Source organism: Rhodamnia argentea, chromosome 5 (genome assembly GCF_020921035.1).
Source record: "Rhodamnia argentea isolate NSW1041297 chromosome 5, ASM2092103v1, whole genome shotgun sequence".
Taxonomy (NCBI): domain Eukaryota; kingdom Viridiplantae; phylum Streptophyta; class Magnoliopsida; order Myrtales; family Myrtaceae; genus Rhodamnia; species Rhodamnia argentea.
The window spans coordinates 14,491,652-14,515,332 of NC_063154.1; the positions used below are offsets into that span (position 1 = coordinate 14,491,652).

The 23,681-nt window shown below is 38.8% G+C and overlaps 4 protein-coding genes across 7 annotated transcripts; 2 read left to right on the forward strand and 2 right to left on the reverse strand.

Annotated features, from left to right (window-relative positions):
* Window positions 1-828: 828 nt before the first annotated feature.
* LOC115726107 (V-type proton ATPase subunit B 2-like) lies at window positions 829-7,127 on the forward strand. Its single transcript, XM_030655832.2, has 15 exons — window positions 829-955; window positions 1,604-1,668; window positions 1,816-1,871; window positions 1,949-2,047; window positions 2,785-2,844; window positions 3,653-3,764; window positions 3,905-4,113; window positions 4,658-4,786; window positions 4,910-5,047; window positions 5,225-5,375; window positions 5,465-5,547; window positions 6,042-6,089; window positions 6,184-6,237; window positions 6,327-6,410; window positions 6,520-7,127. Exons 2-15 carry the CDS (start codon window positions 1,611-1,613, stop codon window positions 6,703-6,705), a joined length of 1,467 nt encoding a protein of 488 aa, XP_030511692.1. The 5' UTR covers window positions 829-955; window positions 1,604-1,610; the 3' UTR covers window positions 6,706-7,127.
* A 1,155-nt stretch (window positions 7,128-8,282) lies between these two features.
* Window positions 8,283-13,482, reverse strand: LOC115728445 (probable hexosyltransferase MUCI70). Its single transcript, XM_030658776.2, has 8 exons — window positions 13,103-13,482; window positions 12,941-13,021; window positions 12,553-12,732; window positions 11,348-11,419; window positions 11,065-11,264; window positions 10,393-10,808; window positions 9,610-9,794; window positions 8,283-9,158 (listed from the first exon to the last, which is right to left on the reverse strand). Coding segments are annotated over exons 1-8 (1,509 nt in total). The 5' UTR covers window positions 13,104-13,482; the 3' UTR covers window positions 8,283-8,784.
* A 3,396-nt stretch (window positions 13,483-16,878) lies between these two features.
* LOC115726106 (dnaJ homolog subfamily C member 17) lies at window positions 16,879-20,158 on the forward strand. Of its 4 annotated transcripts, none has more exons than XR_007198359.1 (5): window positions 16,879-17,035; window positions 17,483-18,150; window positions 18,234-18,416; window positions 19,539-19,628; window positions 19,714-20,158. XR_007198359.1 is itself a non-coding variant. In XM_048278787.1 (4 exons), exons 2-4 carry the CDS (start codon window positions 17,491-17,493, stop codon window positions 19,557-19,559), a joined length of 864 nt encoding a protein of 287 aa, XP_048134744.1. In that variant the 5' UTR covers window positions 16,879-17,035; window positions 17,483-17,490; the 3' UTR covers window positions 19,560-20,158. The 4 variants fall into 4 exon arrangements, 1 of the variants encoding a protein (XP_048134744.1); XR_007198361.1 differs by having other exon boundaries at window positions 19,717-20,158; XR_007198360.1 differs by having other exon boundaries at window positions 19,720-20,158.
* A 1,594-nt stretch (window positions 20,159-21,752) lies between these two features.
* LOC115726109 (serine/threonine protein phosphatase 2A 57 kDa regulatory subunit B' beta isoform-like) lies at window positions 21,753-23,676 on the reverse strand. The gene is made up of 2 exons (XM_030655835.2): window positions 22,211-23,676; window positions 21,753-22,061 (listed from the first exon to the last, which is right to left on the reverse strand). Exons 1-2 carry the CDS (start codon window positions 23,258-23,260, stop codon window positions 21,753-21,755), a joined length of 1,359 nt encoding a protein of 452 aa, XP_030511695.2. The 5' UTR covers window positions 23,261-23,676.
* Between the last annotated feature and the right edge of the window lie 5 nt (window positions 23,677-23,681).

The following is a 23,681-nucleotide window of genomic DNA, read 5'->3' on the forward strand; positions in this document are numbered from 1 at the left end:
ATCCAACCCGCGTATTTGATGAATTAGGGTAGGACAATGTACCCATCCTGTCCTTAGAGGGAAGTTTCAAAATGGTGCCCGCACGGTCATGCACCGCACTGAACATTCAACTCGTCAACAATAAAAGAGAAGGCTTAAAATGGTAGTTCGGTCATTTTAATTACGGGATGCCTTCTATGAGTATGAAAAACGCATTTAAAAGAATAGAGATAGGAAATTAATCACACTGAAAACGTGGACATGTTTTTCTTACAATTCATAAACACAAAAATGGAGAGAAGATTTTCTTTTGGGCCGACAAATCTTTTTCCCGATTATTTCGAGATGGAGAAATTACCCTTAATAGATGCACTCTTCTGAAAAAGTTATCATGATTCTATGGTTTCCGATTGTACCGCGTTTCTCACCTTCATTCGATTCATTTCCATTCATTTCCTTCATTAATGTTATCGAGGGAGAACACGATGGAAATTTATTAATCTTCATTTTCATCTACCCTCAACTTTTCCAATTTCTTCATTCTTTCCTAACGACGTGCAAAGCTGCATCTCTAACACATTACTCAATGAGCCAACATTGAATAAATATGTACAGATCACTTAATATCTGAATTCCATAAATTAATCTTGATATTTTCACGATAATTCAAAAGTTAATTTAGAATATGACAAACAAAAATAAAGTAACCATGGTCCATAGCCATGTGAGAAGATGCCATAGGCGGCCCCAAGATTTTTGGACTATTACAATTATTACCACTTATTATTACTTACATTCCAATCGAAAAAAAAAAAGTAAAATATAAATATTTATTTATATATATATCTCTCGACCCTCAATTTGCAATTATTTATTTTTCAAAAGTCCAGCAGATCTCAGTCTCATTCCTTGTCTCTGTTGCCCCCCATCTTCTTCCTCTGTGACGCTCTGCTCTGCGCTCCAAGATCAAATCAAGGTAAACGTTCCTCCACGAGATCTGCCCTCGATTTCTTAGCCAATTGGGTGTGCTTCTATCTCCGTTTCGTCTCGGTTTTGCTGAGCTATGAGGATGGGGTCCGCCGCAATTGAGGGCGATGATCATGAGTGATCTTCGCTGATTCGTGGTGATCTTCGTTTCTGGGTCTCTCGTCACGGTTTGAGATTTGGAATTGAATGGTCGAGGAGGGTTTTCGTTTGCCCCTGGAATGAAGCGGATGATGCCCCATCCGATTTTGTTTGTTCCTGCGTCGATGAATTTCTGATTTTTAGGGTCCCTTTTTGGGTTTTTTTTTTTGTTGCGGCGTATTGATTGGAGGGTAGAGATGGATGAAGGATACTGATTTTTCAAGGGTTGTGTTTGTATGAGGAATTCTGTAGTACCCATCGGTCCAATGCCATTGTAAAGGTCCGTCGATTTGGTGTTAGTAGCGTTCAATTCAGGCATACTTAATTCAGCTTTGTATCGGAGAAGCATTCATTTTGAGGGAACAATGATTTTTGCATAATTTGAATGGATATATCTTGATGTTTTCTGCTTGATGGGATTGCTTTCATTTCTTTGTTGCTGGCCATTGGTATTGCCATCTATCTATTCTGAATTGTTTGATGTGTTGTGTATTTGAAGTTTCAATATGGTAACGGCAGAAAACAGCCATGATATGGAAGAGGGAACCCTGGAGGTTGGCATGGGTAAGCTATTGAAAATTCTCATTCTGAAATTAAATGTTTATAAATACAAAATGTAATGCCTTCATATTTTCATAGGAATGCTCAGTTAAGTGAAATTGGAGTGTTCTTTTCTTGACATGGTTTAGCATCTGTTCTGATGTATTGCAGAGTATAGGACAGTTTCTGGAGTAGCTGGGCCTCTTGTTATCCTAGAGAAAGTCAAGGTTGGTCATAGCTCCCTCTTTGTCACCTTCTCTCTCTTTGCACTTGTTGTATTCAGCCTTGCTAATTAACTGCGTAGGGCCCCAAGTACCAAGAAATTGTTAATATTCGGCTAGGTAATGGATCAATGCGACGAGGACAAGTCTTAGAAGTTGATGGTGAAAGAGCTGTTGTTCAGGTAATTTTTGTTCTTGAGTGCTTCAATATTTGTTTTGATAGTTGGTTTACATTGCAAGGCCTTGTCTTCTTTCGTATACATATGTATCAACAGAGTCCTTTTGTATCTAAGATATGGTTGAAGCAACTGGTAACTTACATCCTTGTCAATCATGTTTTGTCAGTTACAGTTGTGATAGAATTGCATTTCTGGTTATACTTTACTGTTTAATTTTCTAATACCTTGCAAGTTTTTCACTATATTTCATATTTTGCATCTGAGAAACTGATAAAGCAACTGGCGACTTTTTATTTTTGCTTATCATATTTGGTCCATAAACCTAAGTGCCATTTAGATATTTGTTAAGCAGCAGTTATCACTGTGAAACTTGAGGATGGCTGTGCCATGGTATTGCTGCTGTGAAATTAATCGAATGGATTGCTTTGAGCCTTTACATTTGTAAATATAGCATAGGTAAACTTTCCAATGACACCCATTAATTACCGCCTTCCACAATGGCTCTTGTAAAGGCGCACACATACATGTATATGTATGTACATATTTGTCAATATATCCATACACCTATACATCTGTGCGTATGTTTGTTGATGAAAAGCTGCACTGGATCTAATTCTTATTTGTTGATTGTTGGTGTATAAATTTAATATAAAACTTGGCCAATTCCTTTTCGTACTGGTGTATTCTAGGGCGGAAAAATTAATGCGGTGTGCTACTGTGTTTCTTGTGTGCATGGTCAGGTATTTGAAGGTACATCTGGCATCGACAACAAATTTACAACCGTGCAATTTACAGGAGAGGTGATGGTCATATGATGTTATTTAGTTGATAGTTAAGTTTAATAAATGCTGGACCAAAAAAAAGTTCAATATATGACAAGCCTATGTTGATTGTTTTCTGTGATAACATTATATTAATTACTTGGTGAATATTTCCATAGGTTTATGCTATACAACAGGATTAGGACTTTGATTAGGGGTATAAATATGGTTACTGTTTTGATGAGAGCATTTGTCCTGGGTTGAAATGCCACACTGATGCTAAGGCAAAGCATCATGTCATAAAGTATGTGATTTTAACTAGAAGAGAACCTAATCAAACATGGGGAATTACTAGCACTTTAAACAGCTGTTTTTCATTTTACATTTCTCTTGAGAATAGTTGCATCCTCTTTAGCAGAAAAAAAGAAGAAGATAATAGCATCCTCTTTAGTATCATTTTCTGCACTTGATTGTATAGCTAGAGCTCAGAGCATGTTCTTGTCCTTAATAGAACACCACCACTGCTTTTGGTCATCTGTGAACCTTTTGTTTTCTGATGAATCTGTGTCATGAAAGAAGACAGACTGCTATGTTATAGTTGAGCTGCCATTTTCACTTGAATTAGACAGACGAAATGAATTGTTAGTGCCCAGCAGCCAGAGTATGTTCAAGTTTTTCATTACTTATCATATCTATGTATATGGATGTTTGTGGAGAGTGTTATGTGACGTATGTGCATTGTGGCTGTAATATTTCTCAAACTTCCTGTCCAGCATTTCCATTGGAGCATCAATGGAATTCACTGTTTTCTTAATTTACCTCAGCGTCTGACCTGCTGATCTTTTAGGTCTTGAAAACACCTGTTTCGCTGGATATGCTTGGGCGCATATTTAATGGCTCTGGCAAGCCTATAGACAATGGTCCTCCTATTTTGCCTGAAGCTTACTTGGACATCTCTGGTAAGATGGGTTTGTGTTTCTTGAGTAATTTGAGTCTATAGAAATTCAAATCCTATTTCTTGGCATGCAGTGGGAAAAGCATATTAAGCTACATGTTCCAACCATCATATTGTTCATGAATTGTTTGTATGTTATTTCAGGTAGTTCTATCAATCCTAGTGAAAGAACTTATCCTGAAGAGATGATACAAACAGGAATTTCTACTATAGATGTTATGAATTCAATTGCCAGAGGACAAAAGATTCCTCTTTTTTCTGCTGCTGGTCTTCCACATAATGAAATAGCTGCTCAGATTTGCCGTCAAGCTGGTTTGGTAAAGCTGTTGGAGAAGTCTAATAATCTCATGGAGGTATGGTAGGCTTTTTTGTCTGTTTTCACTTGCAATTGAAATGAGTATGCCTCCGAAGGGTTAGCAGGTTTAATAGCAAAAGCTAAAGTTTTGTGTTTATATCAAACATGCTTTAAGGAAAACACTAAGTTTGATGGTTCTTAACTAGGCAAAAATGAGAAATTGATTAAGTGTTTAGTCACATGAGTTCTTTGGTACTGAAAGAAAAGGATTGCATGGTTGATCACATAGAAGTTGAAAAGTTTTAGCGAGGTTTTTGTTTTTTTTTTTTTTCTGGTCAAAAATCTTTGTTGTTGAGTTGGGCTCAATTCTTAATGCTAGATATATTATGTCTTAGTTCAGGAATTTTTTCCCTTGTATATGGTAATCAAACTCGCATTTTGCATGTTGTGTTTCTGAACTTTTTTCTGGTACATAGAGGCATTACAAGCATGCACATGTGAAATTCAAAGGGACTGTTCACAATGGCACGACAAGTTTTTTTTTTGGGAGTCAAAGTGTGTTTTGACGGGGTTCTTCAGAGCACGTGTTCCTGGCATTACAGGATGTGGAAGAAGACAATTTTGCCATTGTCTTTGCAGCAATGGGAGTGAACATGGAGACAGCTCAATTCTTCAAACGGGATTTTGAAGAAAATGGATCAATGGAGAGAGTCATTTTGTTTCTCAATCTGGTAAATTATCCAGTCACAGAAGCACACATGATGGATCTGTATTATGTTGCTATCAGATAATGTCATCTAGATAGATTTACGTGGCATAATGTCCTTGCTCTACTTTTATTTGTACCTTTTCAGGCCAATGACCCAACAATAGAACGAATCATTACTCCCCGGATTGCCCTTACAACGGCAGAATATCTGGCGTATGAATGTGGGAAACATGTCCTCGTCATTCTTACGGATATGAGTTCGTATGCTGATGCTCTTCGTGAGGTGATACAGAGCCTCCTTGCCCAGTATTAATTTGGAATAATAATATCTGTGATACGTCTTTCACCATCACTATCAGTTCTTTTTCTTTCTTGATACCCAAGCTTGATCGTATTGGACCTTGACTCTTTTTATTAGTACTAGCGGAAATATTAAGGTAGACTTCTTGTTGTTCTGCAGGTATCTGCTGCCCGTGAAGAAGTGCCTGGAAGGCGTGGTTATCCTGGGTATATGTATACAGATCTGGCTACCATCTATGAGAGAGCTGGACGAATTGAAGGACGGAAAGGCTCAATTACACAAATTCCCATTTTGACTATGCCTAATGATGGTAATGCATTTTGAGGACTCTGTCCATGTCTACTAATCCCTTCTGCTCATATAGAAAATTTATGCCTGAACTTGAATTGTTTGGAACAGATATTACACATCCTACTCCAGATCTAACGGGTTATATTACTGAGGGCCAGATATACATTGACAGGCAGCTGCAAAATCGGCAGGTAAAAAGAGCTTCGGGTTCATCAAGAGACTCAATAAGCATTTTAGTTTCTGTGGATTAGACTAAATCTAGTTAGCCTATAACACAACCCACGTAAATTAACATTTGATTAGTTGATCTCTGGAGTGTGAAGCCACGGGTAGGGATTCAAAAGAAAGGGGACTGGTTTTTCCCTGAAGGATCATTGTACTTCTTATTGATGAATACTTCTGCACCAAAATGATTGACCCAATGATACTCCAATATCACACAGTATTTTTAGTGTTTGTGAGGTTAAATATCTGGTTTAATGCCGTCTTTCTTCAGTGCATCTGGTGGTTGAGATAGTTTCACCCTTAATGAATTTTGATTGGGTCGTCATGCAGCTTGAGAGCATCACCTGCGATAGAGATACTTTTAGTGAACTATGTCATCTTTCTTGCTACTCTCTGCTCCAGAGAAATTCTGTTTCTATTCTGAGACTAAGTATTGTTTCATTTGGTTTCAATTTAACAGATTTACCCGCCAATTAATGTCCTTCCATCCCTATCACGATTGATGAAGGTAAGATATAGATCCAATTTGCAGTGATCTCCATCATTTATATTGCTTTATAGTTCTCCGGAAGTTTGCTCATTGCTGCTTGACTATACCGTAGAGTGCCATAGGTGAAGGGATGACTCGCCGGGATCATGCTGATGTGTCCAACCAGGTACTGGTTACGTGGTTATAACTGGTTCACCTTGCTCTTTCTTTGTTCAATATAAAGCTGTCTTAACCTGTTGACTTTAACCTTTTCAGCTATATGCAAATTATGCTATTGGAAAGGATGTCCAGGCAATGAAAGCTGTTGTGGGAGAGGAAGCACTTTCTTCGGAGGACTTGGTCTCTATTTCACTCGTCTATTACGATTGTACTAGCTTCTTTGATGAATTCATTATCCCTGACTTTAGTGGCTGGAACGATTAACTGGGATTTATTTTGAATGAAACAGTTATATTTGGAGTTTCTTGACAAATTTGAGAGGAAATTTGTTGCTCAAGGAGCATATGACACCCGTACAATCTTCCAGTCCTTAGATCTTGCGTGGACGCTGCTTCGCATATTTCCACGTGAACTTCTTCACCGTATACCAGCAAAGACGCTTGATCAGTTCTATAGCCGAGATGCAGCCCATTGATGATGGAAAACAGCTCATGTTGAAGATATCCAGCATTATTATCTGTATTGGAGCTTGAGGATTTGTTTATTGATGAGCCTTCCTTCCCAGGTTGCTTCTCTCCTTTATGATAGAATAAAAGCTCTATTCAAAATAGTTGATCCGCAAATCAGACTTGTAATTTTCCGCAATAGCTGCATAGACAACGTAATGCTCCTGGTAACTTATGTCACTCCTGTGGTTTGGGTCAGCTTCTGGTTCGAGCCAAGATTTCTTAGGAACAATGAGGGCTTCTGGAACTTCAAGTTGCTTTCTGCATGTAACATTCTTTTTTCTTATGCCATTGCTTATCTTTGTATTCAGAACTTCTTGGGGTGTTATTTTTGTCTATTTAAATGGATTATTCCTTATCCAACTGGGAAGACCCTGGTCTACATTTGTAGAAATGCTCTTGTTGCATGTTTTTAGTAGAGCCGTTTCTGGTATCAACCGATCTGTTGATGAGATTTATTGAGGGCATCAAATAAGTTTGCAGGACTTGAAGTGCGTGAATCGTCAATACCTGTGTGACATTGTCATGATGTCGTCATGAATGTGTTTGTGAGATTGTTGCGGAACACTAGGGTACAAGGCAAATACAAAATACATATATGAGTTTGCACTTCATGATCACTTAGGTATCTTTACTTTGGAATTTACAAATTTGCAGCACCTTCACTTTAGCAAAATTGTTCTTTTATTTATGACAGTTGATTTTTCGTTCCAAAAATATACCTATCCATTTTCTCCCATCCACCAACATACTTTCCAAGACTCTCTCTCTCTCGATCTCTCAACAGTGCCTCACTGCGCTTTGATGGCCTTGACCTGGTATATAGCCTATGGCATGTAACCTCGGAGTGAGGCTGTGGACACCAAGTTCTACCTCGTCAAGGTTGGAGGGTATCAGGTTCTCGAATCCTAATTGAATCGGATCAGAGACCAGAACAGTCCCTGATCGAATCGTACCAGGGATCAGGTGGATATATTCATAACCGATTAAATCGGTAGTGCCGCCTGGTATTTAAAGCACTGGTTTTAGGTGAGCTGTGTGGGGACGATTCAAGATTAGGGTTTTTTTGGAGCTTTTTCACGAGGGAAAGTAATTTTAGTCATTTCGACGGGAAGTAAACTCGCTTTTTCGAAAATAGAGGGTGTTACAATAGCAATTTTCTTTGGTTCCCATATCAACTTCAGTCCCGAGAACGAGTTATCATTGACTATCCTTTTCTATTAGCAAAGCTCTTAGTTCTCCAGCGTCGCAACTATCAAAGGCATGATTTGTCATCTGGGTGAAAATGTTCATCGGTTCTCCCGGCCTACATGAACCCAAACGGAGGAATGAGAGTTTGATGCAACTGTCCACGCAGTTTCAAATTAAGGAGTCACCCATGGTTTTCTGGGTTTGCTTCACTACAGTGTGCTTTGGGCCCGGTGAAGTCGAGGATACCCAAAAAAAAAAAAAAGGTCGAGGATACCACCTTGACATAATAGTTACAGAAGCTCAAAATGAAGTTGCAGAGCAGTGCAGAAAATTCCCATGAAGAAAAGTGTCCGTCAAAGGAAATTCCTTTAGAAGCATAATGGGAGTAAAATGACCCAATTACTCTCCAATGTATGGAAAAGTTACATAAAAAAATTTAAGCATTACCGACACTAAGGACATTCATCGCATTTGCAATGGCAAAACTTTACCATTGATTCGCCTTTGGCGAATATTAAAAACATCAACACCAGCTGAAAAAGAGCATTTTGTGTAAGCAGTATGTATAGCCCCTTCAACTAAAACCAAATCTCACGTGCATACTAGCCGCGAGGTTTTGCTTGTCCCTCTCCGCAATTTAGTTGGGCGTGGATATACCAGTATCTGGGCATCCTCAAAATGCTCTGCTCTCAGCAGGCCTAGCAATTCTCCTGTATCTCCTTCAAATGATTTACAATTCCTTCCCATGGCCCCAAGTCTTCTCCAAATTAGGATGTGGTGTACCCAAAGTGTAATCCATAGAGGGTTTACTTGGAACAAAAAGTATGCAAACAAGCCAAATGGATGCGTTAAGAGTGTCAGCCTGCTTTTGAAGTTCTGGCAACGGGAGGTAGTACAACTTCATCCAAGTTCCCTGGATAAGGCGTCCACAGGCCTAAGCCTCCCCGACTCTCTTTCAAAATGCTACCTTTTCCCTCAAACTCGCTCATGTTTTTCACCCATTCAATCTTAGAAGAATGTTCCCGAGTGTGTGGATGTAGCACAAATATCGAGTTGTACTCACAATTTGGAAACATGAAGAACTTGAAAGCGCCTCCCATTCTGTAGACGACATACCCAAAACTGAGTTGGTCTCTAGGTGTGAATAGATCGACTTCATTGAACCACAAGCAGGAAAACAAGTTGTTGATTGCAGTATGCTCGCGGATGATAATGGCTCCCTCGGGAACATCTGCATTAAAATACCAAGTATGAAGATGTAATTGCAGAAGAGAGAATAAAATGGAGTGTCATTCATTAAAAGAACAAGGATTTCTTTCATAAAGTCCTATCTGTCCTATTGACTCTTGGCAGTTTCTTTAATAACATACCCTTCGAAGAGCATTTCAACAGTTTCACTTCCTAAACTCTTCCAAAATAAAGGGATTACCCCAGCCATCTCCTTTTTGCAGTAAAGTAAAAGCAAAGTTTATGTATTGACAAATGATAATCTGTCAAATAAAAAGATAAAAAGACACCACCACTACCGCAATTCATCAATTTTACCTTGCCCAAAGAATGAGCTAAATCAGTTTTATTTCAGGAATCATTTTATTGCAGGAACACAAAATCTAACATGTCAAATTAATGAAGAAACAAGAGACAATTGTGTAGTGAAATAACGACTCCAATTTACTTCTTACCACTTGGGTTCCCCTTTTCAGGAGTCCATGGTTGCATCCCCTCATATTTATAAATTTTCATATGAAGATCAATAAGAGGCCGAGCATATCGCTTCCTGCGCTTATTTGCATCAGCCTCCTCGTATATGCTGCGAGAATGCTTGTGCTGGGCAATTGCAAAGGTATTCTTGCCCCTCCATAAATATCTGCAAATAAAATGCAGTTCCAACACTCAAGAACAACACCCCATAGATTGGCCAAAAAAGCACATCTGTTTCCAAAAACTATTACAGTAAGGCGTTATTATAGCTCAGGTAATGGTTACTCAGGTCCATCCCATTAATGATCCTAAATGTCCACCTAGTCTTCCCCAGTAGAGAACCACGTTTTTTTGAGTTCTTTCTCTCAATCAAACAATTCATTAGAGGCCTATTATTACCACTTTAATAAGGAAGATTTGAAGATGGCAAAATAGAAAGAATGTACGGTTGCTGAAGACAAAATGGAAAGCAATTAAACTGAGGGTTCATGAGTACTTGATTAAGGCCATGAAATGAGCACTTATGAGTAAACACATAAAAAAATTGTCAATGATAACTCCACAAGCACTTGCTAAACAGGGAACTTTACAATTTCTAATGCATTGACTTTGTAATCAATGCTTCGGAAATTGAACTATTCCATATCAGGTATGCTTAACAGGGCACTAGTCAGCATTATTGTCCTCATCAACAGATCCTAATGTATAATCCAAACATATTTTTCTTCTCAACTTAAATCAGAACACATAGATAAGAATAATACCTTTCAAGCATTAGCAACGGATCAACTATCAGCTCCATTTTACCATCAATCCAGATGCTGTACTGCGTTTGAGGGAACAATCTGTGGGTCAAAATCTTTGGAACCTTTCCATTTCTTCTGGGTTCATCATAGGGTGAATTTTTCAAAAGCACGAGACGCCAAATTCCCACCCATTGCCCCCCCTCATCATCCTTCCTTACAGTAACATTGCTCTTGATGAAAGAAAGAGATTGCTTATCCACCACCATTAGAAAACAAAAGAGCTTCTTCGACCGGTGACTTATATTTGACGGCTGGTGTGGTGTATCATATCCATCAAAAATGCCAGATGCAACCACAAATCTGCACTTCTTCACATATTTGATGTCAACAGGATCCATCTCAGCACCACCATTACGGATAAATCCACAATGCACCTAAAGGGCACACAATGTGGAGACCACAATAAGGTCATGGTCTAAACTGCATAAAGGACAACAACGGACTGTGGAAAGAGGGAGGAGAAAGTCCAAACAGCATCTAATTTATAAAGAAATATGCAAATGGAAGATACTATGCAATAGAGAAATTATGTCCCAACCAAATATGTCATTCTCAACCCGAATGGGTTGAATGTGCAAGAATAAACACTTTCTGCCACTTAAAACTAATTAAAAGATTTAGAAATTTTACCTTCATTGTTGGATTGAGCTTAAAGCTTTCTTCTCTCTGTGACCAAGTTTCACGTCCTCCAAAAAGTGGAGGTGACTTTGATGCATTGTTAATTTGTTCATCGTCCATAACATAGTGCAAATTCGCAACAATTTTGTCTGGCGTTCTTCCACTTGGTATAGCAACTTTATTGGGATCGTTGGCAACGGGTATTGGACATCCTGATTAATAAGCCCAATGATGTTAAACTTGGAGCCTAAGTAGAGACAAATTCTTCCATTTGAAAGTATTTATGCTATCTTACGATGCTGTGGTTTTGGTACCAGGCCCATCGTGTCTAACATGAGAAATACCCTGCTCTCTCGATTGCAAATAGCTGCATGTCAAACAGCTCACTTGTCATTAGAAACCTCATATGAAAAAAGTGTTCATGCTGGTGAACAGCAACGTATACAAATCAACTGCATGGTTATCTGATTACAACTCTAATATGTCAAGTTTATCCAACTAGAACTCATGCAATTACACTGTGCAGCCTGATGTTGCCATCAGCAAGACCAATCAGACAGGCAAACCTATTGGCTTTAGCTAATGTCTAACTATCCTAATTAGATAAATCAAATGATGTGCCTATTTCTTAAAAGCATAAAAGAAGTAACAGGTGCTTGAAAAATCAATTTGTGATAAAGCGAGGACAAATTATGAGGAAACAGCCCAAATTCTTAGTGGTGATGTCATGCAGCCAACAAAATCTTGCAGATGATATTTGTTCGGATATTGACGTTTCTACCAAGTTTTGATGAAGATGGACTTCAGAAATCAAATAAGAGTCCTAGGGGATTAGGATTCCTATCACAGACAAATCAGCAGTCTTATGTCTTTTGTGATTTGATTCTTAATAGGATTTATTAAGTTCCCTTTTTAGGTTAAGTAGGATGTTATGTGTCCCTATTCTATATTATTTTTCTCATTTAGAGGAATCCTTTTTCAACTAGGATTATAATGTAGAGAGTATAAATGTCATTGTAATTCTTTCTTTTCAATAGAGTTGATGATTATTTAAATTGGGCAGTTCTTTGCTTTGGCTTTGTGAAATGCAATTCTTCTCTCAGGTGATGCTTAAAAAACCCTTTGGTATGATGATTAGGAAGCTTTAGGTGTGACATGTAAACATTTCTTTTTTGTTGTGGGACTCGTCGTCCTACATCATAATGTCAGTGCATGAGTGGAATATTGGAAAAAAGTAAGTTTTCTGCCTCCATAGAGCAACAGCAAACTAGAGATCAAAGGAAGGCCCAAAACCAATAGAGGACAGATATAAACAAGCTTCAGTTGTGAAATCCAATAATTTCTATAAGCTATGTGTATTTCCAAAATGTAATTTTGGATGACAAAAGAGAGATATCTCCAAATTCCCTGCTCAGCGTACGATGTCATATTCGAAAATGTGGCACACAAAGGAATACTAAAAGCATCCGATGACAACAACAAGAGGTCTTGCAGAAGTACCTGATAAGAAAGTAACTGAAGATTGACAAGACCATACATGAAATAGCAACACACTGAGAATGAGCAACATCCAGATGATGCCCGCGACGAGAACTAGCCGAACAAAGCCCATCCTGAACATGACCTTCACTGGATACTCGTGTGCCAATCTCCCCGGAGAATAAAAATCTCCTTCAGCATCTGCAATTCAACAAAATCACAACTTGTACGAATTCTTCTCATTAAACATGCCCCTTCATCAAGCAAAAGCATAAAATTTCTCAAACTGCCAGAAACTTTCTCCACTTCGAAACTAATATAAACTTCATCTCATCCGATAATCTCTTCAGAGACACTACATTCGTTAAACTAAAAAAGTGCCAAACAGAGGGTAGCAATTCGTGCTTACCTTTAGCCGAGGAGTTCTGATTCCCGCGGTCGCCTCGACGATTCGCTCGCAAGGAAACGGATCGCAGACTCTCTGTCTCCACTGATTTCACAAACTCGAACTTCTCATTAACTCGAACACTCCAAATTAAACAGAACAAATCACGAGGAAAACCCCACTCACTCGTTATGGAACTCAGATATCTCAAGAAACAGCTGCCATTTCCAAGCGAACAACCAGGAACGGCTCCGAACCTTCGCTCCGCCCCGAGTTTCGATCCGGGGAGACAAAAGCGCGAAATCGATCGGTGTGGTGAGGCAACAGCGATGGGCGATCCGGGAAGGTTCGGATCCGCGCGATATACTCAGAGATTGAGGACAAACACGGTGGCGAATCTGCTGAAGAAGGCGAGAGAGAGAGAGAGAGAGAGAGAGAGAGAGATAGGAAGGAGTACAATGTGAACTCGGAGGAGAAGAAGCAAACTTGCGGGAGTGCGATTGCGAATGAAATTGAGAATGAATCAACTCGGTCCACTACTCAGGTTTGGCGAATCCGAACTCAGTGGAGTAGAGGAGGATAAACTTTCCTTTAAGGCCGCGAATGGAAACATTTCTGTTCCCGAAATAACTTTTAGAACAGAAACACTTCTTCTTTATCTATGCTCAGCAATAATTATTTGGAACAAAAATGTGTTTGGTAACTATAAAAAATTATATTCTTGGAACAAAAAAAAGAACAAAAATACGTTTAGAAACTGTATAAAGTTTCTATTCCCAAAATGAATAAACAAAGAAACACGTTTGGTAAATGCAAAAAAATAATTCCTAATATTTTCATTTAATTAAGGGGACTATATATATATATATATATATATATATATATATATATATTAAAATTAAGATGTCATTAACTTTTTAACTTATTAAATCAAATTAAATCTCATTTGTTCAATTCACTAAATCAAATTAGACCAATATATGTATAAGTAATTTATGCACCATTTATCAAATTACAAAATGGACAAGATCAACTATAAAAAAAAAAAAAATTGAAAGAGAAGACGAATTGGAATTAGACAACAAGAACATCAAATATGTTTTCTATAGATTCGAAAAATTACAATTATGAGTCACACGTAAATGTTCCCAAGTAGTTAAAAATATGATTACCTTTAAACAAGGTCCCCTAAAAAAATATTAATTGCACTTTGAGTGAAACCGTGGATTAAAATGAAAAATATTTGTGTATTTAGGTCCTTTTAGTCCAATTGTGCAATTTTTCCAAACATGAAGTCTAAAATGAGATGCAAGGTATCAAAGTCTCATTTCATGACTCTAAAAGTACAAAATTTTGGCTAAAATGATTTAAAATGAAATTTTTTAGTCAATTTAGGATTATATTCAATGAAAAGGCATGTGGTCCCAAACTGAATTTTTAAAACTTTAAAAAGGCCAAAATGAAAAGGGAATTAAAATAAAAATATGGACTATTTTTGCGCATTTTCTGACCACGAATACTATTTTTCCCTGATTTTCGGCTATTTTTATAATTAAAATAAATCCGAAAAATGTCAAAAATTATGAAAAATATTTTTTGTTCAAAATTGGTTCTTAAGGCTTGACCAAAGCTTCCAAGATTGATTTTATAATTTTATGAATCCTTTTGGCATTTTTTATTAATTTTTTAAAATAAAATGATTAAAAATCGGGTATTAACATCTTGCAAGAATAAAAGAGAAGATAGTGTGTTCAAAAACAAAATTGTTCCTAATTATTTCTAAAAAAAATGTTTCAAATGTGCTTCTAAAAAGTGTTCTAGGAATACATAAGCAAGTTTATTTTTGTTTCTTATTTTCGCTCCAAAAATGTTTTTGTTTCTCAAAAGTGTTTCGAAATACTTTGGGAACATTTTTTTACTATACATGTTTTTATTCCCAAAGTGCTCCGGGAACACTTTGGGAACGGAAAATACTTGTTCGGGAGCGTTACCATACGCAGCCTAAGCGACGGTGCTTGGCTCCGGTGAGCAACGGTCCAGGTTAGGGAAAGGAAATCGGGTTAATTAGTCCGGCCCAATCTGATTTCAAGTTAGCTACGCGCGAAGAGAACTCAAGAGTCAAAACTTATGTAGCATCGACACTCAAAAGAGGCTTACGTATCGTGTCAAATACTCTTCGACATGGGGTCAACGCTCCGGACACGCTAACGACACATGAGTCCATCATCCCGACACGCCATTTCAACACACGAGGTAAATGTTGAGCATTTTGAATAAATTAAGGGTCAAAATAAAAATTTATCAAATATATGTACTTGATCATATATCTAGCCAATCCAAAATTAATATACACAACTTTAAAAAAAATACTAATTATGAATCCCTAATAGAAAAAGAAAAAACCCATCATTGATATTTTTATATATTTAATATGTAACGTGTCCCAATATATCGAAATTTTTTATTTTTTGAGAAATCACATGTTTGGGTATTATGTCGTGTCACGTGTCGTATCGATGATACGTAGGTCAAAACCAATCAACATGAGCTTTTGTTCAGCTCAATTTATCGTTCTAAATTGGCACGACCAATTCTATCCACAGACCAGCTCAATCAAGCCAGTTGTCGGGTTTTTTCAGGCAATTCTACGACTAGACTCCATTCTAGACGAATTTGGAGAAGAAGAAAATTGCTAAAATTCGATCAGACTCTTTAAAATTAATTAACTCATGAAGAATAATTAAATTGATTCTTTAATTTTGGTTGTGTTAAATTTTTCTATCGACTAATTTTATTTCCAACTCACGCTTTAATCGACGGATTTTTTTTTTATTACTACTTACAATGAAACAAAATATTCGATTTTCGTATTTAATGGAAACCGTCATTTAATCGACCGATGTATTTTCAATCGTACATTTTGAAAACATATTAGGCTCTCGATTTCACTCTCATAGACGAATCAACTAACGAGCACATTTCTCGATTTACTTTATGTGACGGAGTAACTTTAAAATAACGAAAAGAAAAAAATCATCGAAAAAAAAAGCAAGCAAGAAAAGCTAAATTTCGCAAGATATTTTTGGAGGAGTGAAGGAGGAAAGAAGAAAATGAGAGGTGGAGGAGAGACAATTTGCACAATTGAAATCCTAATATCACACCTTCTTATTGAAAAGGAAAAAAAGAAAAGAAAAGAAATGAAGAATTTATTGTTAGATGTGACTGCCATTTTTATTTTTAATTTTAATTTTCTTCGCAATTTGAGAGAAAATAATTTTACACCAAAAGGAGAAAGCAACACGCTCTCGATTTTCATATCAAAATGCTAGCGTTTTCTTTAATTTGTTCGAAAATGATTGAATCGGATTTGTATTCTATGGGCATATTCAACAAATTAATGACCGGGACCATATACACTCTTTGTAATCGGACTTGTATTCTACGTGTATATCAAGGGAATTAAAAATCGGAATCATATACATTCTTTGGAACCTCTCTTCTTCTGCTACAACATTTGATTTTGCACATTATGCGAACTTGCAATCACACGGGATTATGCCGGGTCAATTAAGTTAATTTATTTTTAGCTAAATAATTTATTGCATATTTCGATAATTTTCAAATTGAGGTGTTGTTCGTTTTGCTATTTTTTCAATACAAATATTTTCAAAAAAATTTAAATATTCTCTTTTGTTCTTTCTCAATCCATCTTAATTAATTAGTGGGGTGCGAAGTTTTGATTGACCCCTCTTGAAACTTACATCGATATTAGATGATGGCCCATTTTCGACGCAATGTTTAGAGTGATTATATTTTTTAATCAGGTATGATAATTTGGTATTATCGTGCTCGAGTCATTTTCCTAAGTCGTTAATAGGCTCAATTGGGAGAGGGGATGGAGTTTTTGCGGTCAATTAACCCCATTTTAATGTTTGATTTTTAGTTATAACATATGTTTTCCATCTTGAATTATACATATTGATTTTTGACCACAATAGAGTGAAAATCGAGTTCGTCACATAAATTTATTAGCACGTCACAGGCGTATCACCGCCAGCGTCGTCGCCTCCGCGCTGCGTCTTCTTCACTGCGACGCCGCCGCCGTCTCGCGCCATCGAGGTAAGGCTCTCCTCTGGCTCTCTCTCTCTCTCTCTCTCTCTCTTTGCGCCCATGAGGTAGAGGCCATAGGGGCGCCTAAGCCACCACGAGCGCCTGAGCGAGGGTTCGTTTAGATGTCGAGTACGCAATTGAGCTTGAATTTTCTTTCTTGTTTTCAGTTTCTCTCAGTCTTAGGATCTTCAATTCGTGTGTTGACGCGGTATTCTCAAGAATTATCAGTCCATTGCTGCCCCCAGTGCGTTTAGGGTTTATGTTTCTTGGGTGGGCAGCAAGTGGTTTTAGTTGAGCATGTGGATATTGCTACTGCCGATTGCAATCTGTTCTGCTTATTGCTGGTTTTGAGTGATCCAGCACAGCCTGCTCGTTTCGCGTGTCGTGGGTTTGTGTATCGGAAGTTTTGGCTTTTTCTTTTGTTGGCTCCTCAGTGAGCTGTTTATTCTATGGCAGGCAGAAATATGGACGTTGATGTGGATCATTACAGTGTTCTGGGGTTGCCTTCTGGGGAAGAAGGCGCCCAGCTCTCCGAGAAGGAGATCTCGAAGGCCTACAGGGCTAAAGCTTTGGAGCTGCATCCGGACAAGAGGCTGGATGATCCGAATGCGCACTCGAATTTCCAGAAGCTTAAAACGTCCTACGAGATTCTGAAGGATGAGAAAGCCCGGAAGCTGTTCGATGATCTTCTGAGGGTCAAGCGCGAGCAGCTCCTTCGCCGGTCACAGCAAGATTCAAAGCGGAGGAGAATGGTCTCGGATCTTGAAGAAAGAGAGCGAGCGGCTTTTGCTCCTGACTCTGCTGCAAAAGCGAAAAATGAAGAGGAGAGGATCCTTAGGAAGCTTAGAGAAGAGATAGAAAGGATTCGGGCTATGCATGCGAATAAAGGGCCTCCTCCAGCTTCCTCGAAGGGACAGGCTGCTAGTGAGGGAAAGGATAGGAAGAGCAGTGGTGGGGTTGGTCTGGACAAGGAGAAGGTTCTCAAAGTTTCCTGGGAGATGAGTGGCCCTGACTATACTGTAGAGAGGTTGAAGGAGTTGTTTTCGGTGTTTGGTGTGGTTGAAGATGTCGTCACTAGGAAGAAAAGATCTGCACTCGTAGTAATGGCATCTAAAGATGCTGCTGTATGTCTTTTTACCCTCTACCTTCATTTTATGCTACTTGGCAATTTAGGCAACACCCTTACCATGAATGTCAATTTTTCTAGGTTGCTGCCACAAGAACTGTGTGTGGAGATCTTTCTAATCCTTTGTTGGTCGTCCCCCTTCAGCCAGTTGTAGCGACAGATTTCCCAAGTGTCAACAAGCCTGTGGAGAAAGATCTCCGCAATGATCTTGTAGGGGCTGGCTATCAAGATTTTGAGGACTCTGTGATGAAGAAGCTCCAAAAGGCAAGGACCTTACCTTTTCTTGCTTTTCAGAGAAATGCATTCTTTTCTATCTTCTTCACTATGTAGACTCGACTTTAATATGATGAAGAAGACAAAAATTTTGAGGGGAAAGAAATAGCGTCGACTTAGCACGAGTCTGTAGAAAAGCATGTTCACTTTTAGTGTCTAAGCCATTCAAAAAGGGCTTTTTCTTCTTGGTCTTTTTTCGAATATGTCTAGCTGTGTCTATTGGCACAGTATGATTTTCTCACTACTCAATTTACTAAATTTTCAAACATACTTCACAACATTCATAGTCAGCCTTAAGTAGGGAGTGACAAATGCAAGGATAGATTTGGAATCTCTAACTTTGAGAATTAATACACAAAACACCGATTTGGGAATGTTTTAGGTAACATGTGTGGAATTGGCTTATTGCTTTCAGTTGCTGTACATAAAGACTCGAGTGAGGGAAATTTTGGAGACCTATTGGGAAAATATTATTATAAATTGTTAATTGTGACTTTAAAGAAAGATGATGGGTGAGAGAAGGTTGACAACAAAATGAAAGGAATGCCCATAGACATGGAATAGTAAAGCTAATCCTTTGCTAACTATGCGAACTCAGCAAAATGAGAAGAAATTGGCATTATCAGGTTTTATAGCTCTAAAATCATCATTTAGTAACCATTTCCATATTAATAATTGATGTTCCTTTTGGAGACAGAAAAGCCACCAAAAAGTGCAATCCAAAGTTTTAGCTATCCAAGGTTTGGAAAAGTCTTAACTTGCCTTATATAAGATGTTGCTACAGCTTTTCATTTCCCTGCCCTTTGGCTGGGGGTATACCAGTAAGCTGGTAAAAGAAGTTCCTCTCACTGGATGATTTATCGTTCACAGTTGCTATTCTATCATGGATCTGATCATAGTCTCATCAATGTATAGCGTGGGGAGAAGGCATTCTTTGATGGTTACACGGTTTGCCCTGCAGCAATCTGGCCATTAGTTGTCAACGTTTTGGTCTTCCTTTTCTCTGTGGTTATGGAATTGTTTTACCTGATACTACACTAGTGCTGTTTTCTTCTTTTAGTCTCCTTGTCTTTTCCATATTTCTACATGTGTTAACTCTGAGATCCTGTGCAGGCTGCAGCAAGGCAAAAGTGATGGGGAAAAGCATCTGAGGAGTACAGTATGTACAGTGTCGCTTCTGAATCCTCTGTCTATCATCTAAGGGTAAGGTGTCACTTCTTAGGTAGATACATCAGCAATCAGTCTTCATCATTTCTCATTTTTCTCTCTTTCTGCTGATCGGTTAAAGTAGCGGTGGCTTGGGATGGTTAGAGCATATGATGAGCATACTTTGATTGTAGCAACTGACATCAAATTTCATGTTGATGGAGTGCCATCTTCAATACTTGATAGTGCATTTGATACTGGTGGGACCTCAAGGCTGCGATTGGCATTTCTGGACAATGTTTATTCTATTGCCAAAAAACAGTCAGAACCCATTGCTCATAAGTGCTGAGGTAACCCGATATGTTACTTTCATTAGGGATAATACCTGGCAATTGTCATACTGGACCGCAATTTTAGAAACTTCTTCTCATACTGTGCAATTGCTTGGTGATTGTAATTTAGTAGAGTCGAGGACTGGTGCTGGAATCAGCTGGCTTTCTAAGCCAGTAGTGTGATATGCGAGATCACATACTCTGTAGAAGACAAATTCACAATATGGTGATGTAAGAAAACTTCACATTTACTGACCCCCATGCGCATTATTACATTGTATTAAATTCAATGCTGATACGTCTTGGAGTATGGGAGGATGCAAGATACTGGTAGTAGTATTGGCAGCACAGAGGGATCTTTGGCAGAAGTTCTGTAGCATGGAGATATATGGGCTATTATGTCCAAAACTCTACAGAAAAGATGATTTTGCAATTGTTAATTACTAGGAATAAATTGCTTTGCTAGTAAAGGAAACTGGAATAGTGAAATGTTAAGGGTCAAATTAATACAAATAAAACTGAAAAGTTAGTGCTGAAATATTAAATAGTGAACTTTTTTTTTTTTTGGTAAGGTATTAAATAGTGAACTTTTAGTGCTGATAATCCTATTTACTGAAATGTGAATCGAAAAGTTGTTTGACTATAACTGAACAGTGATAGCCAGATGTTATTAATTTCTTACCAAAGACAGAAGAATGACCTTTCTTGGTAGGTTTTAGAAATATAGTTGGCAATACTTTAGTTGCTATAAATTATTTTTGCTAGTGAATGAATCAAGTAATCCCTCCCTCACCACATTAAGTGAATTCGCAGTTCTCAACACTTGATCAGGTTATCAAACAGAACCTAAGTGTTCTACTTCTATTGTTTCTAAATAGTATCTGATATAACTTTGACATTGTTTGTTGGCCTTCTCGTCATGAAACAAATGTACATCCCTGAAGTTACAGTCTCGATGAAAGTTAATCCTTTGTTGCTGTTAATGCCATTGTCTCCCACATCTCCTTCCTGTGGACTTCCTCTTTGTCAGCTGTGGATTCTCTGCATGCCGTCTCCAGAATACAGTTCTAGTACAGTTCCGACATAACATTTTCTGTGTTGCCACATGGTGTTGCTCCATTGCATCTTTAGATTCTTTTCCATGCCTTCAACTTCTATGTGGAAAAATTCATCCAAAGCCAGCAATACCATCTTCACTAGCCGAGGTAAAAACTTAGTTTGTTTCGGGGGATTTACCTCTCAATTGTCACACGCGAGACTGTATTTTTGGATCATTCTGCCTGTCCTTTAAATTTCATTCTTTATAATCTTGATCAGTCACTCAATGACAGCAAATTAGTAGAGTCAAGGTTCATTGCCACAATCAGCTAAGGTGCCTAAGAAAGTAGTGTGCTGTGTAGTTTTACATGCTTTGTTGTAGACAAATTCAAGAAAGGGTATCAGCAAGAGCATTTGTTAGATTTATCTCCACGCATGGTTGGATGTAGTTACTTTTGATGCGGAAACTGGAGTATTGGGGGGATGCAAGATACTTCTAGGGGGTGGTATTGCCTGCAGAGACGGATCCTCAGAAGTTCGTTGGTGTGAAGAGATGAAGAACGATGCAAAAAAATAAGAAGTAAAATTACGATAATGGGGAGTGGCAGCTGGAGAGATGGATTTTCCTATTGAGGTCTTAACTGGTCGATGGGCAATTTGATGCCTAGTCAAACAAACTGCAGCTTCAGCGAAACGCCTGATCATGTTGCTTACAGTGTTGCTAAATGATATCCTTTAATAACTTAAAGCCAGATATTGTCCTGTCTTGTCTTCAGTGTAAATAAATGTTCATAGTCGAAGTTAAGGGGGTTCACAGGAAGTGATTCTTTGCTGCTATTGATTCTATTCTCTCCCATTTCTCCTTCCTCCTAACTCCCTCCTTGCGGGCTGTGGATTCTCGGCGTTCCATCTCCAGGATGCACTTGTAGTACAGTATCGGATCCATCTCTTCCAACATTTCCTTGACGTTCTCCGTGAGTTGTCGTATGCTGCTGCTCCAATGCCTCTTCATATTCTTCTCCATGCCTTCTACCACAACAGGGAAGACTTCATCCAGTGCCAGCAATATCATCTTCACAAATTGTTCATTGTTCCACACGTAAAGTGCCCGCTCCGCAACCTAAACATACATGAATGACAAAATTTAAGGTCAGTGAACCTCAGATAAAGCGGTGGTGTTTAAAGAATGGATGATGTCGTATTGAGAGGTGCTCATCATTTGACTCCTGATTAAAACAGAAGTGCGAGATTTGAAGCTGTTTATTTTACCTGAGAGTTTAAACTATTCAAGCACCTTGTTATATGTGTGGACAAGGGCAGAGCCAACTTCCTGTACTGGTCAGGGTCAATATTCTCCACAAGCTCCTCCAGTTCTCCAATGAGCAAGACCACCTTCTGAGAGTTAGTGACGGGCCAATACCTCAGAATCCCCCTCACAACAATCCCTCCAAGCACAGGCTCCTTCTGCACAAACTGAGACACGCAATAGCTCAGTTGCCTGTGGTACATCAGCATGCCCTTTGGCTTGTGCATGGGAATTAGCACTCTGATCAGGAACAGCTTGTGCTCTTCCTTGAGAGGGACCGTGAACCCATTTATGATGCTCCCGTAAATCTCGAGCAGCTCGCCGATGCCACAGTGCCTCTCTGTCTCGAAAATATAGCTCAGCAGCACGTCGTTCATCGATTTCCTCATGATAGAACGGTGGAAGGTAAATCTCCTGTATATCATGTGGTACACATTCTTGAGGCTCTCGCGCTCTCGGGGATCCTCGGACTGAAAGAGCACGAGAAGGTTCAGAAGGAAAGGGTGGCTAACGTGGTCTTGCAGCCTCTTGGGTTCCGTGGTTGTGATGAGCCGGAGAAGAATGTCGTACACGACCTGGAGGTGAATCCACACTGGCGAAGCGGTCGCCATGAAGCCCTCGTCATCGGGCAAGTCCGATGTGAACGAGAGGTGGGAAGGTGGAGGGAGCGGTCGGAAGAGGTTGGCCGAGATCATAGACATCAGGGACACCAATACTTCGCAGTCCAATGGCTTCTTCGAGGTCTTCACCAGGTAGAGGAGTTGGTTGAGCTTAAACCTCTTCTGGTCTTGCTGTCTAGGAGACTCTACAGGGTCAGAGAAAGTGAAGATAAAGGAACAATATGATATCAGTGAGAGCATCTCTTCTTCCACAGAGTGCTGCCTCCAGTTGATGCTCCCGGATGGGCTATTGCTGCTCGACGGGCTCCGTATGTCGTGATCGAACAGAAACTGCAGAGACGGGGATCTCTTCCTTGGAGAGATTATTGGGGTGACGTATCTATCAACACCCATCTCTCTCTCTCTCTCCCGCAATGCCTACTTCTCTTCAGTGAATGAATCTACTCTTTGGGATTATGGAGTTTGAGAGCATTGGACTGCAGTTTTGCTTCGATGGGCGGAAGGGGGTTGCTCTGTTTTGATCATTCCCATTTAATCTTTCCCCATTTGGATGTGAAACAAAAGGACAGAGAGACAGCGATATTTTCTATAGACTAGGAGAGTTTTCCGATGATTGAGGGTGGCATTTTCTCATTCTTTGTTCTCTGAAAGGGAGGTTTGATATGAACAATGCTAACTATGTTGGTTGCCCCTCATGTGGGTGCATGCCACGTGGAATTCTTGGATACTATAAAGTTGATAATAATGAGGAGTTTGGCTGGTATTTGATAAGATGCTATCAAGAGGACAAATCTTCCCCCAAATCCGTTTTGGT

Excerpts from the sequence above, each read along its gene's own strand:
- LOC115726107 (XM_030655832.2), top strand. The coding sequence starts at position 1,611 with ATGGTAACGGCAGAAAACAGCCATGATATGGAAGAGGGAACCCTGGAG. Across the intron at positions 3,765-3,904 it reads AGCTTACTTGGACATCTCTG|GTAGTTCTATCAATCCTAGT; the intron begins GTAAGATGGGTT and ends ATGTTATTTCAG. Across the intron at positions 5,376-5,464 it reads TTTGACTATGCCTAATGATG|ATATTACACATCCTACTCCA; the intron begins GTAATGCATTTT and ends TGTTTGGAACAG.
- LOC115728445 (XM_030658776.2), bottom strand. Across the intron at positions 10,809-11,064 it reads AGCTCAATCCAACAATGAAG|GTGCATTGTGGATTTATCCG; the intron begins GTAAAATTTCTA and ends TGTGCCCTTTAG. Across the intron at positions 9,795-10,392 it reads CCGTTGCTAATGCTTGAAAG|ATATTTATGGAGGGGCAAGA; the intron begins GTATTATTCTTA and ends TTTTATTTGCAG.
- LOC115726106 (XM_048278787.1), top strand. The coding sequence starts at position 17,491 with ATGGACGTTGATGTGGATCATTACAGTGTTCTGGGGTTGCCTTCTGGG. Across the intron at positions 18,151-18,233 it reads TGGCATCTAAAGATGCTGCT|GTTGCTGCCACAAGAACTGT; the intron begins GTATGTCTTTTT and ends CAATTTTTCTAG. Across the intron at positions 18,417-19,538 it reads TGATGAAGAAGCTCCAAAAG|GCTGCAGCAAGGCAAAAGTG; the intron begins GCAAGGACCTTA and ends GATCCTGTGCAG.
- LOC115726109 (XM_030655835.2), bottom strand. The coding sequence starts at position 23,260 with ATGGGTGTTGATAGATACGTCACCCCAATAATCTCTCCAAGGAAGAGA. Across the intron at positions 22,062-22,210 it reads TGAATAGTTTAAACTCTCAG|GTTGCGGAGCGGGCACTTTA; the intron begins GTAAAATAAACA and ends ATGTATGTTTAG.